Consider the following 13,616-nt stretch of genomic DNA (forward strand, 5'->3'; position numbering starts at 1 on the left):
TTGATGATCCCTGCAATAGGCCATGGCTGAATGTAGTTGATGATCCCTGCAATAGGCCATGGCTGAATGTAGTTGATGATCCCTGCAATAGGCCATGGCTGATTGTAGTCAATGATCCCTGCAATAGGCCATGGCTGAATGTAGTTGATGATCCCTGCAATAGGCCAATGATCCCTGCAATAGGCCATGGCTGATTGTAGTTGATGATCCCTGCAATAGGCCATGGCTGAATGTAGTTAATGATGCAATAGGCCATGGCTGATTGTAGTTGATGATCCCTGCAATAGGCCATGGCTGAATGTAGTTGATGATCCCTGCAATAGGCCCATGGCTGCCAATTGTAGTTGATGATCAATAGGCCATGGCTGAATGAGATCCCTGCAATAGGCCATGGCTGAATGTAGTTGATGATCCCTGGCTGAATGTAGTTGAATAGGCCATGGCTGAATGTAGTCAATGATCCCTGCAATAGGCCATGGCTAGTTGATGATGTATGGCTGAATGTAGATGATCCCTGCAATAGGCCATGGCTGAATGTAGTTGATGATCCCTGCAATAGGCCATGGCTGATGTAGTTGATGATCCCTGCAATAGGCCATGGCTGAATGTAGTAAAATGATCCCTGCAATAGGCCATGGCTGATTGTAGTTGATGATCCCTGCAATAGGCCATGGCTGAATGTAGTTGATGATCCCTGCAATAGGCCATGGCTGAATGTAGTTGATGATCCCTGCAATAGGCCATGGCTGAATGTAGTCGATGATCCCTGCAATAGGCCATGGCTGATTGTAGTTGATGATCCCTGCAATAGGCCATGGCTGAATGTAGTCATGATCCCTGCAATAGGCCATGGCTGAATGTAGTCAATGATCCCTGCAATAGGCCATGGCTGAATGTAGTTGATGATCCCTGCAATAGGCCATGGCTGAATGTAGTTGATGATCCCTGCAATAGGCCATGGCTGAATGTAGTTGATGATCCCTGCAATAGGCCATGGCTGAATGTAGTTGATGATCCCTGCAATAGGCCATGGCTGAATGTAGTCAATGATCCCTGCAATAGGCCATGGCTGAATGTAGTGATGATCCCTGCAATAGGCCATGGCTGAATGTAGTTGATGATCCCTGCAATAGGCCATGGCTGAATGTAGTTGATGATCCCTGCAAAGGCCATGGCTGAATGTAGTTGATGATCCCTGCAATAGGCCATGGCTGAATGTAGTTGATGATCCCTGCAATAGGCCATGGCTGAATGTAGTCAATGATGCAATAGGCCATGGCTGCTGATTGTAGTTGAATAGGCCATGGCTGATGATCCCTGCAATAGCCATGGCAATGATCCCTGCAATAGGCCATGGCTGAATGTAGTCAATGATCCCTGCAATAGGCCATGGCTGAATGTAGTTAATGATCCCTGCAATAGGCCATGGCTGATTGTAGTTAATGATCCCTGCAATAGACCATGGCTGATTGTAGTTAATGATCCCTGCAATAGACCAACCTGCAGCATTATGGAAATTGTTCTATCAACATGACATCTTGCATTTATTGTGCTTTCCATCATTCCAGCACAAATAGGTTGTTATATGCTGTTATGAATGCCTAAATCCTATGGAAATGCATAGAAAGTTGGTTGAAATTACACAAAACCCCCACATGGCAGGGCATGTTTTCAAGAAGGCTTTATTCAATTACAAATTAAATTTAACATTATACATCATTTCTTCCGACTCACATCCTCAGCTGTATATCTAATCAGTGCAGGTTTTCTAGCTTACCAAGTATCGCCACGGTTGGCAGAGTTAACCATAAACATAGAAGGAAAAACATGGAATTCAAAAGTGCAACATCAATTAAATGCATGAGATTTATATCACATAAGGCAAAAGGTTCATAACATGGCATCGTATGGCGTTTCTTCTCTCAAAGCAACGTAGCCAATTACACTCTATTTACAGTAACAGTGATCATTAAAATATATATATATATTTTTAACTGTAAAGTAAAAATAGTATCAGTTCAACTTGTGGATTGATTGTATTCAATATCGTAGAAAAAAACAAAGAAGATCAGGTGAAGAGATGACCTTTTTTAACAAGTGGATCCATAGATCCGTGTGACCAGTCGTGGCGACTGGGTGATGATGGTTGAGATCATAGAAATAAAGAAATAGAATTGAGTCATTCTAATTTCTATGGTTGACATTTTCTTGGCTGTTTTGCTGGTCAGGGAAACGTAGTTCCCATAGTTCTGCCCCACAGAATCAGCCAATCCGGTTCTATGGTTCTGGCCTGCAGGTCCGAGCTGGGAGAGGAGAAGGTGCTGGGTAACAGTCTCCTCATTGGTCGTTGGCGCTATTCACCAGGTGGCTCTTCTGCACCTCCAGCTCCTCGGCGCTCACCATGTCTGAGTTGATGGCAGCGTACCGCGTCCCGTGGAACTGCCGCAGGTGAATCTGAGGAGACGGGTCGAGAGAGGGAACATGTTCAGAAATAGTCTATATGAAGTTACATGCAGGAAGCATCATGACCATCCTTACAGAATGTAAGCTTGAGATCAGGATGTTGGTACAATATGTAAAGTCATGACAGAGAGTGGTAACCCCACACTGTTGAATGTTCTAACAATTCTCAGACTCATACATCTAGTAGTGTAGCCTCGTTAATGTATTAAACATGTGAGTTTGTGAGGAATCCAGCAGTGCAGGCTCCTGCACATTTCTTATTGCCGTTTCATTGTGTACTACTATGGTGCTATTTCTATGGAAACAACCTTAAACGGTCATAGACCACAAGCATCACTATGTACCATTTGGTACCAGATAGTTACCAATTGTGCTGACTTTGATGTAAGTCAAGTATCCATTATTGGTACATAGTTACTACTGTAGTTAGTTAATACCAATGTACATACCAAGTACTAGCTGGAAATAAAATATTTTTGGCTGCATCTCCAAACATCAGAAAGACCACAATCTTGAAAAGCACCACTTAAAACATAGTCAAACACTTGACACTAGGGATTAACAAGGGATGTCAGTGATCAAAACCTCTGTTGTAGCACAGATGCAGCTGGTTGGGTTCGCCTGCAGAGGAAGCTGTGTTATCAAGTGTTTGACTATGTTGAGTGGTGCTATTCAAGTTTGTGGTCTATCTGGTGGTTGTAGACACAGACAAAGATATTTATTTTACAGCCTGATTTCCAGCTAGTACTTGGTACAGCTAGTACTTCCTCACAAACTCACGTTTAATACATTAACGAGGCTACACTACTAGATGTACGAGTCTGAGAATTGTTAGAACATTCAACAGTGTGGGGTTACCACTCTTTCTGTCATTGACTTTAATAACCTGCCAAGTTAAATACAATTTTAAAAATAAACATAAACACCGGTAGCCGGGATCAACACCTCACATTTAAATAAATAAAATTACAACAATGTCGCACTAAAGCAATTCCACAAAATACACAACATGCGCAGCAGCAAATATTGGCAAAAAATAAAATAGCACATTATCCAAACAAGTTTTCACATGGAAACCTTGAGCATAATTGACCACCGCCAGACTGCACTCGAGACCCGAATGCAGTTTAGAGTTCTCATCAGAACTGAAATTCGATCCCGGTCTGACCGAAGCCCGGTGAGCTGAAGCCCGAGCCTGACATCACAGAAATTAAGTGCCAAAAAAATGAATAAAAAGATTTCTAGAAAATTGTATATTGATATAAAGTGGTGTTGAGAACAACACGGCGGAGGCGGACGACAGCAGAGTGAGGAGAGGAGGAAACAGCCATTGGACCTAGAAAAAGCGCAGATAGAGGAAAACTCACCTTAGTTTTGATGCACTGAATGATGACAATATTGGAATAAAGTAGGCTAATGCAATTGAAGGCATGAATCAAATTCTTGCTTATACTGAAACTCCCAAAGTCATATCCAGCCGTTATACTAATTTAAAGCAATAGTCGTGTTTGGTCACCTAGATTATAATTTCAGCACCGTTTTGATTGGGACAGCGCCATCTCGCTGCTTTGAGACAAGCGTGGGGGACTCCGAGATAAATCAATCTATGTCAGATGTTACTATTCACTGAATCTCCATTTGGATATCTGGGAACAATTAGGCTGGGAAATGTTAGCCACGTTGAGGTGAGAGCGGTATGAGAGTAGAACAGTTGACACTATCATCATCAGTCTGAAATATACAAGATAAACATACTAAAGTGGTGCGATAATACCACAGCTTCCTCTCCAGGCTCACCCAACCAGCCACATCTGTGCTACAAAATACATTTTGATGACAGACATCACTTCACTTTCTTATGAACTTCTGTTCCTAATACAATGTAAGAGGAAAGTCACATCATATCCCCACATGAAATATATTGTGTAATATTTATCATATCAGTTTGGTGGTTTAAATGGTACAGTTAGTGTGTCTTTTCTACCAACTCTGATGTGCTCACCTGTATGTATAGGTTGACCTCAGCACTCCTACACAGGTAGGGGAAGTTTCCACCCGTTTTGAGGTGAGCCCGTCTGGCATTTGGATACAGCTTATACATTTCCTCTTTCGCCTCGTGTGACAGGGCACTCTGGTCGAACACCTTTAAACCAAATGAAACGCGCACACAAACAAGTGGCACACACACAGTTACACACATATCCATAAGCACAGAACACATCCAGGTTACAGCTCCAATGACCCACCCACAAGCCAAAAAACAGCCAATCCCTACTGATATGTGAAGTGAGATGTACAGTAAACAAGAATGGAAATAAAATGCTGCAAATGAACAGCAGTTCCTCCTACATCCATAATGGTGACGGCCAGGTCCTTTATCTTGTGAGGTTCCACATAGGAGTTCTGACAGTTGAGTGTTAGTCTGGAGGCTAGCTCACCCTGGTTCAGGCTCTCCAGCTAGGGAGGGGGGAGAGAGAAAGAGGTGGAGAGAGACAGAAGGAGGGTGAGCGAAAGAGAGGTGGTAACTGTCATACCTCATCAAAACCCAAAATATGCATCTCTGCTGTGTATGAGTGGTTACATTTCTCTAGACAATCCCTCAGCTGTTTACCAAAACAATTTCAGATTACCCCTTTAATGGAGGTCTGGGACTTACTCTGTCGACCATAAAGTCGATTGCGTCGGCCATCTTGGGGTCGACAGGTCCTTTAGCGAAGTTCCCCAGGACAATCTTCTTCAACATGAAGGCGGGCATCAACCAGAAACTGGAAGGCAAGAAATAACATGGCGTCCCTGTATGAATGACTCAGAACAGGGATCTACAGGTAGAGAAGAGAGAAACTTATGTGGCTCAAAGCTAAATGGTAAGGCTAAACCAAAAAAGACAAGACTGGCAAACATGTAACTTTAATGAACTACGGAGGCCTACACGTTACACATATGACATTTGTAATGACAGACCATAAACAAAGGCTATGTTTTGCGTTTTGACAAACACCTGGGTCGCGTTCAGCAGGGTAAAATGTTGCCTTTCTGACATGTAGAGAAAGGAATCATGTCAGCTCTATTCATGGCATTTCTATCTGCACCGCTCCACACGTTTGTCTACTGAACACGACCCTGTTCTTCCTCCCCAGCACGGTAAGGGTAAAACAGGGTCTTATTCATTAGGCACCAAATTTGAACAAAACAGACAAACAGGGCAGGACTACTTGGACTTGTCCAATAAGAAATGCTTGTTTTAATTTTGCTACAGTGTTCCTTAAGGAATACAACCCAGGACTGTACCTGTTGGCTGTCAATGTCTGGTTGAAGATGGTGGTGTCACTGAAGGAGTTACACAGGATCAGAGAGTGGACTCTGGGAGACTTGTGTGTGTGCTCGGCAAACTTCTGGGCCAGGAAGCCGCCCAGAGAAGCACCAAATAGATGGACCTATAACAATAGAAATAGTCTGACACTTTACTTAAAGCCTTAATGCATTATGATGCACTTAAAATACATGCTTATGACACGCCTTATAATGGAAGTCCCTTATGCCTCATAATGATCATGACTATATTGAACATTTGCTACATAAATTATAATGGCTCATACATGTTGATAACAAGTAATAATGTAATATGTAATAATACCATTAATATAGTAATAATATGGTCCTGTATGGCTCAGTTGGTAGAGCAGGGTGCTTTCCACACCAGGGTAGTGGGTTTGATTCTCAGGGACACCCGTACGTAAAATGGATGCAGTATAGACGCATGACTAAGTCACTTTGGAGAAAAGCGTCTGCTAAATGCCAAATATTATTATATTAAAAACGCATTATAGCTGTCGGTTTTGCATAATTCCAGGTCATACCATTGTAAAACCATTAAAGACTAGCGTTACAAGTTTTCCATGGTAATACAAACCTTGTCCAAATGCAAGTGATCGAGAAGCTTCCGAAATCCATCACAGAACTCCAAGAGATCCCAATAAACAGGATACTGCAGCTAAGAGATACAGAGAGAAAAGAAACCTTAACTTGTAGAATATATCCAGTCTAGGAACCCCTGGGGCTAGTTTAAAACACATTTAATCCAGATCAAAACGGTCCTGTGTTGGGTAAACTTATTCTGCTTTGGATGTGTTTTATCCTTGTTTGCATACAGTTCTAAAACAAAACAAAGCCAAATCTCTAACAGCTAAAAGCACTAGATGAACCTAGCAGCTACAGAGACCCGGAATCAACTCTATGCCACTCAGTGTGATGTTAACGTCATGACATTCAATGGTACCTGGCTCAAATAAAAATCACTTGGAATATAGCCTAGTGAAAGACTTCTACATCAGAATAGACTTGTATTGTCCCCTGGCTGGTCGAGAGGTAAAGCCTCCAGCACGCATGGGATCAAATCCAGCCTACTGCCCTTTCACACAACCTCGCTCTAACCTTCCCCACTGTCATTCTCTCTCACTGTTTGGTCAATAAAAATCTGAAAACACCTTTATGAACCTATAGCGCAATTAAAAGTATACCAGCTTCATAAAGATGCTTATAAAAGCATTAGACTTAATTACACTCCTCAGTTTTGCCTGTCTTACCGTTATATTAGTTATATTAACTGTGTAGGTCAAATATCAAAATACCAGCATTCAAGGTCAAATATCAAAATACCAGCATTCATCCATTACTGATCCATTCTAAATTCTCACCATACAGTCCGAATACAGTTTTTCCAAAGTTCTTCATATAAAAGGCATTTTATTTTAAATTCTAAAAACGGAGGATGGCCTAACAGACAAAATGTTTGATTTGCACTGGTTGCCTCTACACTGAATAAATAAGCATCACATAACCTGTAGAGCGGACCCAGTCTAGTGTATCTAATATTCCAAAAGTAGTGCCTTGGTCATTTGACTGTGGATGATGAATAACTTAATGAATTGAAGATATTACAAGCCATAAAGGTGTTCTTTCACAGTGACTCACTGAGATGACTCTGTAGCCCCAGCCTGTCAGGGCTAAGACCTGCTGGAAGAACACCTCTGCTGTCCCACTCACAGGGGGAAGGAATATGATGGGACACCTGATGCTCTTTGGGCCTGCGTCATATAAGGACCACACCTTGCTGTCATCGTCGTCCACTATAATCTAGAGAGATGATACAGAGGTAAAACATTAATGTACAACCCATAAATGCAAAACCTTCCATGTAATATTATAGCAAATTCTATAACAAAGAACTGTGTTTCTAGATGGGATCACGTCAATGAAAGGGATATTTAAGAAGACTGGTGTTGGACTCGTCAATGTCAACAAACTGAAGATATATAGTATAACTGTTCAATTAAATATTATTGTACTGAGTTCATACGGGCTATGTGAATGGCCAGCAACTGAAACAACTGTAGTGATAAAGCTAGCTAGACTATTGTGGAGTGCGATATGGTGTTTTTGCTTACTTTTTTCAGTGGCACTGTGCTTCTGAACCAGTTGTAATCAGGAGATATTCTTATCTCCTCCATTTCTGTGGAAACAAGAAGACGAAGGCTAGTATGCAGCTAATAGGCTGGTATTAAGTATCCTCCTGTTAAAGGAAGGAAGTAAGATGATTCTGAAACTGATTAGCCATCTTTCAGCGTGTGCTTGTTTATCTCTTTAGTAACTAAAGAGGGGGGTTGATGAGAACCGTCAGCTAACACCAGTTTGCATTTATTTTATTTGGCTAGTTTGTCGCATGTCTCTGTCTAGTTCACGTTAGACATCCTAGCTAACGTTAGTCACCACTCGTGACGAATACTTAAGCTGTAACGTTAGCTAACGACTGTACGATTTTCTCTCTCACAAAGTTATTACCTGCAAACCGATGATCAATAACAAAAATATGTCAAAATACATAGGGTCAATATTACCGTGTTTGCTTTGGATATCATTCACCGTTAAGGTCCACTTTTATCCACAGATTAGCAACATTTTATTTCTCGTTCTGAACAAGTCATATGACATTACTTCCACGCACTTCCGTGATGCTCAGGGGTGTGTTTCAACATTCTTAAATTACTTCCTTCCTCTCCTCGTCTCCTTTACTTCATGATTATTGATCTCCTAAAACCACAGACTTCTATTAAAAACCTAAAGCCTAAAACCTTTGTCTATACATTAGAGAAAAGATGGTCATGAGACCAATGTATACATTTTGTTCAACAAGATTTTACAATAGGACACGGTGTGTTCCCTTTTAGGCTCATATATCTACAGTGAATAGTCAAGGGGCCAGACCAAAAATGTGTCCATTTTGAGGTGTCAAAGGTTTGATGGCATTCAATTGTTCTATGTTTTTCACATCTTTATATATTTTGTTGTATGGGAGTCTATGCAATAGAATGTTCGCAGGCTGATAAAGGCATGTTGAGACAAGTTGGAATGTTCACATGTTCATTGAAAATGACTATCAAACAAACAACATTCTATTGGATCTCTTAAAAACCATGGGATTAGGTACATTTTTGCCTTCAGATCTAATGATTTATTTAGACTGACTCATCATTGAAACAACAATGTAACAAACTCCATATTTGTTGTAGGGAAATTGGTTATATTGGGAAATTCTACAAGTCCAAGAGATCCAAAGCTGGTAGCGTATTTGTTTATAGTTTTATATAGCCACCTGTAATAGTCTGTTGTACACTGAGTGTACAAAACATTAGGAGCACCTTCCTAATATTGAGTTGCACCCCCTTTTGCCCTTAGAACAGCCTCAATTTGTCAGGGCATGGACTCTATGAGGTGACAAAAGCATTCCAGAGGGATGCTGGCCCATGTTCACTCCAATGCTTCCCACTATTGTGTCAAGTTGGCTGGATGTCCTTTGGATTGGTGGAACATTCTTGATACACACGGGAAACTGGTGAGCATGAAAAACCCAGCAGCTGTGCAGTTCTTTACACATTCAAACTGGTGCGCCTGGCACTTACTACCATACAATGGCACTAACATGTTTTGTCTTGCCCATTCACCCTCTGAATGGCACGCATACACAATCCATATCTCAATTGTCTCAAAGCTTAAAAATCCTTCTCTAAGTCCCCTTCATCTACACTGATTGAAGTGGATTTAGGTGAAATTAATAAGGGGTCATAACTTTCACCTGGATTCACCTAGTCAGTGTATGTCATGAAAAGAGCAGGTGTTCCTAATGTTTTGTACACTCAGTATGTAGAGGTGGAGTTGTCGGACCAGGCTATGATAAAGCCTGACAGTATGCTCTCGATGGTGCTCCTGTAGAACACTGTGAGAGCCCTCGGGGACAGGCCACATTTCTTCAGCCTCCTGAGGTTGAAGAGTCGCTGTCGTTCCTTCTTCACCATAGTGTCCATGTGGTTTGACCATTTTAGCTCCTTGGAGATGTGTACGCAGAGGAACTGTCTCAATGGCGGCCCCGTTGATGGGGATGGGGGCGTGCCCAGCCTGGTTCCTCCTGAAGTCCACGATCAGATCCTTTGTTTTTGACCGTCTCCAGGGCGGCCCCGTTGATGGGGATGGGGGCGTGCCCAGCCTGGTTCCTCCTGAAGTCCACGATCAATTCCTTTGTTTTTGACCGTCTCCAGGGCGGCCCTGTTGATGGGGATGGGGGCGTGCCCAGCCTGGTTCCTCCTGAAGTCCACGATCAGATCCTTTGTTTTTGACCGTCTCCAGGGCGGCCCCGTTGATGGGGATGGGGGCGTGCCCAGCCTGGTTCCTCCTGAAGTCCACGATCAGATCCTTTGTTTTTGACCGTCTCCAGGGCGGCCCCGTTGATGGGGATGGGGGCGTGCCCAGCCTGGTTCCTCCTGAAGTCCACGATCAGATCCTTTGTTTTTGACCGTCTCCAGGGCGGCCCCGTTGATGGGGATGGGGGCGTGCCCAGCCTGGTTCCTCCTGAAGTCCACGATCAATTCCTTTGTTTTGCTGACGTTGAGGGAGAGGTTGTTTACCTCGCACCACACCGTCAGAGGGCCTACCTCCTCCCTGTAGACCATCTCATTGTTGTTGGTAATCAGGCCTACTACTGTTGTGTCGTCAGCAAATTTGATGATGGAGTTGGAACTGTGTGAGGTCACGCAGTCGTGGGTATACAGGGTATACTCCATGCTTATTGGATTTATTTTATTTCACCTTTATTTAACCAGGTAGGCCAGTTGAGAACAAGTTCTCATTTACAACTGTGACCTGGCCAAGATAAAGCAAAGCAGGGCGGAGGTGGAGGTAGGAGGTTAGAAACAGCCTTTCCCTCAACTTCAGCAAAACCAAGGAGACGATCGTGGACTACAGGAAACAGGGGGAGGAGCCTGCACCTATTGTCATTGACAGGGCTGCTGGGAGAGGGTAAACACCTTACAGTTCCTCTGTGTGCACATCACAGAGATCCAGACATGGCCCAATCATACCACAATCGTGGTGAAAAAGGTGCAGCAGCACCTCTTCAACCCTAGGTGCCTGAAGAAATTTGGCATGGGCCATTGAATCCTCAATAAGTTCTATAGCTGCACAATCGAGAACATCTTGACTGGCTGCATCACCGCCTGGAACGGCAACTGCACCCCCCTCAGCCGGAAGGCCCAACAGAGAGTGATGCGGCCGGCCCACTGCATAACTGGGGGAGAGCTCCCTGCCCTCCGGGACAAATCAAATCAAATGTTATTTGTCACATACACATGGTTAGCAGATGTTAATGTGAGTGTAATGAAATGCTTGTGCTTCTAGTTCCGACCCTGCAGTAATATCTAACAAGTAATCTAACCTAACAATTTCACAACAACGACCTTATACACACAAGTGTAAAGGAATGAATAAGAATATGTACATACAAATATATGAATGAGTGATGGAAGAACGGCATAGGCAAGATGCAGTAGATAGTATAGAGTACAGTATATACATATGAGATGAGTAATGTAGGGTATGTAAACATTATATAGAGTGGCATTGTTTAAAGTGGCTAGTAATACATTTATTACATCAATTTTTCCATTATTTAAGTGGCTAGAGTTGAGTCAGTATGTTGGCAGCAGCCACTCAATGTTAGTGATGGTTGTTTAACAGTCTGATAGCCTTGAGATAGAAGCTGTTTTTCAGTCTCTCTGTCCCAGCTTTGATGCACCTGTACTGACCTCGCCTTCTGGATGATAGCGGGGTGAACTGGCAGTGGCTCGGGTGGTTGTTGTCCTTGATGATCTTTTTGGCCTTCCTGTGACATCGGGTGGTGTAGGTGTCCTGGAGGGCAGGTAGTTTGCCCCCGGTGATGCGTTGTGCAGACCTCACTGCCCTCTGGAGATCCTTACGGTTGTGGGTGGAGCAGTTGCCATACCAGGCGGTGATACAGCCCAACAGGATGCTCTTGATTGTGCATCTGTAAAAGTTTGTGAGTGTTTTTGGTGACAAGCCAAATTTCTTCAGCCTCCTGAGGTTGTGCATAGGGGGCTGCTCCCTCTGCTGTTTCCTGAAGTCCACAATCATGTCTTTTGTTTTGTTGACATTGAGTGTGAGGTTATTTTCCTGACACCACACTCCGAGGGCCCTCACCTCCTCCCTGTAGGCCGTCTCGTCGTTGTTGGTAATCAAGCCTACCACTGTAGTTTCGTCTGCAAACTTGAGGATTGAGTTGGAGGCGTGCATGGCCACGCAGTCATGGGTGAACAGGGAGTACAGGAGAGGGCTGAGAACGCACACTTGTGGGGCCCCAGTGTTGAGGATCAGCGGGGCGGAGATGTTGTTACCTACGCTCCCCACCTGGGGGCGGCCCGTCAGGAAGTCCAGGACCCAGTTTCACAGGGCGGGATCGAGACCCAGGGTCTCGAGCTTAATGACGAGTTTGGAAGGTACTATGGAGTTAAATGTTGAGCTGTAGTCGATGAACAGCATTCTTACGTAGGTATACCTCTTGTCCAGATGGGTTAGGGCAGTGTGTAGTGTGATCGCGATTGCGTCGTCTGTGGACCTATTGGGGCGGTAAGCAATGACATCTACACCAGGCGTGTCTGAGGGAGGCCCGAAAGACTTCAGTCACCCGAGCCAGAGACTGTTCACTCTGTTACCATCTGGGAAATGGTATCAGAGTATCGGGTCACGGACCAACAGGATCTGAGACAGCTTCTACTATCAGGCCATCAGATTTCTGAAAAGCTAAACTTAGCTGTCTCCCTGCACAGACCTGCAGCTTAGAGACTATTTACACCGGAGAGACTAATATGTATCTTAGAAATTGTTTGCACTGACTACCCACACATACAACCCTTATACACGAACCTACACACGCACGCACGCACGCACGCAAACACACACACACACACACACACACACACACACACACACACACACACACACACACACACACACACACACACGCAGTCAACCCTCCTGTTCTAATATATACTATTGATTCCACTACCAGCTTTATACTTGTAAATACAGTCCATTATTACGATGCACACTACCTCTTCTATTACTTCTACTACTTGTTATTTTTGGCTCAACTCTTTTCAGTGTTATTAATGATTAATGTACTGCATTGTTGAGGGAGCTAGCACATAAGCATTTTGCTGATTTTCTTATTTAACCTTTATTTAATTTGGCAAGTCAGTTAAAGGACCAATTCTTATTTACAATGACGGCCGACACCGGCCAAACCCGTACGACGCTGGGCGAGTTGTGCGCAGCCCTATGGGACTCCCAATCAGAGATAAGCCCTTTTTTGTATGGAGGTCTATGAGAGCGTGTCGAATAACATGGCTTATTTGATCTAATAGAAGTTTCGTAATGTTTAGACTGTTACATATGTACTGATATTAGTGGATGCATGTGGCATTCCGCCAACTTTGGAAGAAAAAAACGACTTAGTTGTGCCAGTTGTTCAGAGCATAGCTGCCCTGGTGCCATCTCATTGGCTAGAAGGGTCCCACCTGATCGCGCCTCGTTGAGGACATGTATTTCCATTATTGGAGCAGTCACTCTAATGTCTTGTCAATATAATAGATCATCTTTGATGCAGTTCCTCCCATTGAAATAAATGGCGGCCATATTGAAAATGGGCGCAGCGGTCTAAGGCACGGCATCCCAGTGCTAGAGGCGTCATTACATACACCCTGTTTCGAGTTGTATCACAACTCGCCGTGATTGGGAGTCCCATAGGGCGG

The 13,616-nt window shown here is 43.6% G+C and overlaps 1 protein-coding gene across 2 annotated transcripts; it reads right to left on the bottom strand.

The window, feature by feature from the left end:
• Positions 1-1,666: 1,666 nt before the first annotated feature.
• spg21 (SPG21 abhydrolase domain containing, maspardin) lies at positions 1,667-8,498 on the bottom strand. Of its 2 annotated transcripts, none has more exons than XM_064989316.1 (9): positions 8,358-8,497; positions 7,908-7,972; positions 7,435-7,596; positions 6,374-6,454; positions 5,752-5,897; positions 5,120-5,228; positions 4,813-4,920; positions 4,466-4,606; positions 1,667-2,454 (listed from the first exon to the last, which is right to left on the bottom strand). In XM_064989316.1, the coding sequence occupies exons 2-9, from the start codon at positions 7,968-7,970 to the stop codon at positions 2,338-2,340; spliced, it is 927 nt and encodes a 308-aa protein (XP_064845388.1). In that variant the 5' UTR covers positions 7,971-7,972; positions 8,358-8,497; the 3' UTR covers positions 1,667-2,337. The 2 variants fall into 2 exon arrangements, with proteins under 2 accessions (XP_064845388.1, XP_064845378.1); XM_064989306.1 differs by lacking the exon at positions 1,667-2,454 and adding an exon at positions 2,461-3,799 and having other exon boundaries at positions 8,358-8,498.
• Positions 8,499-13,616: the final 5,118 nt, after the last annotated feature.

Source organism: Oncorhynchus masou, chromosome 2 (assembly GCF_036934945.1).
Source record: "Oncorhynchus masou masou isolate Uvic2021 chromosome 2, UVic_Omas_1.1, whole genome shotgun sequence".
In the NCBI taxonomy this organism is placed as follows: domain Eukaryota; kingdom Metazoa; phylum Chordata; class Actinopteri; order Salmoniformes; family Salmonidae; genus Oncorhynchus; species Oncorhynchus masou.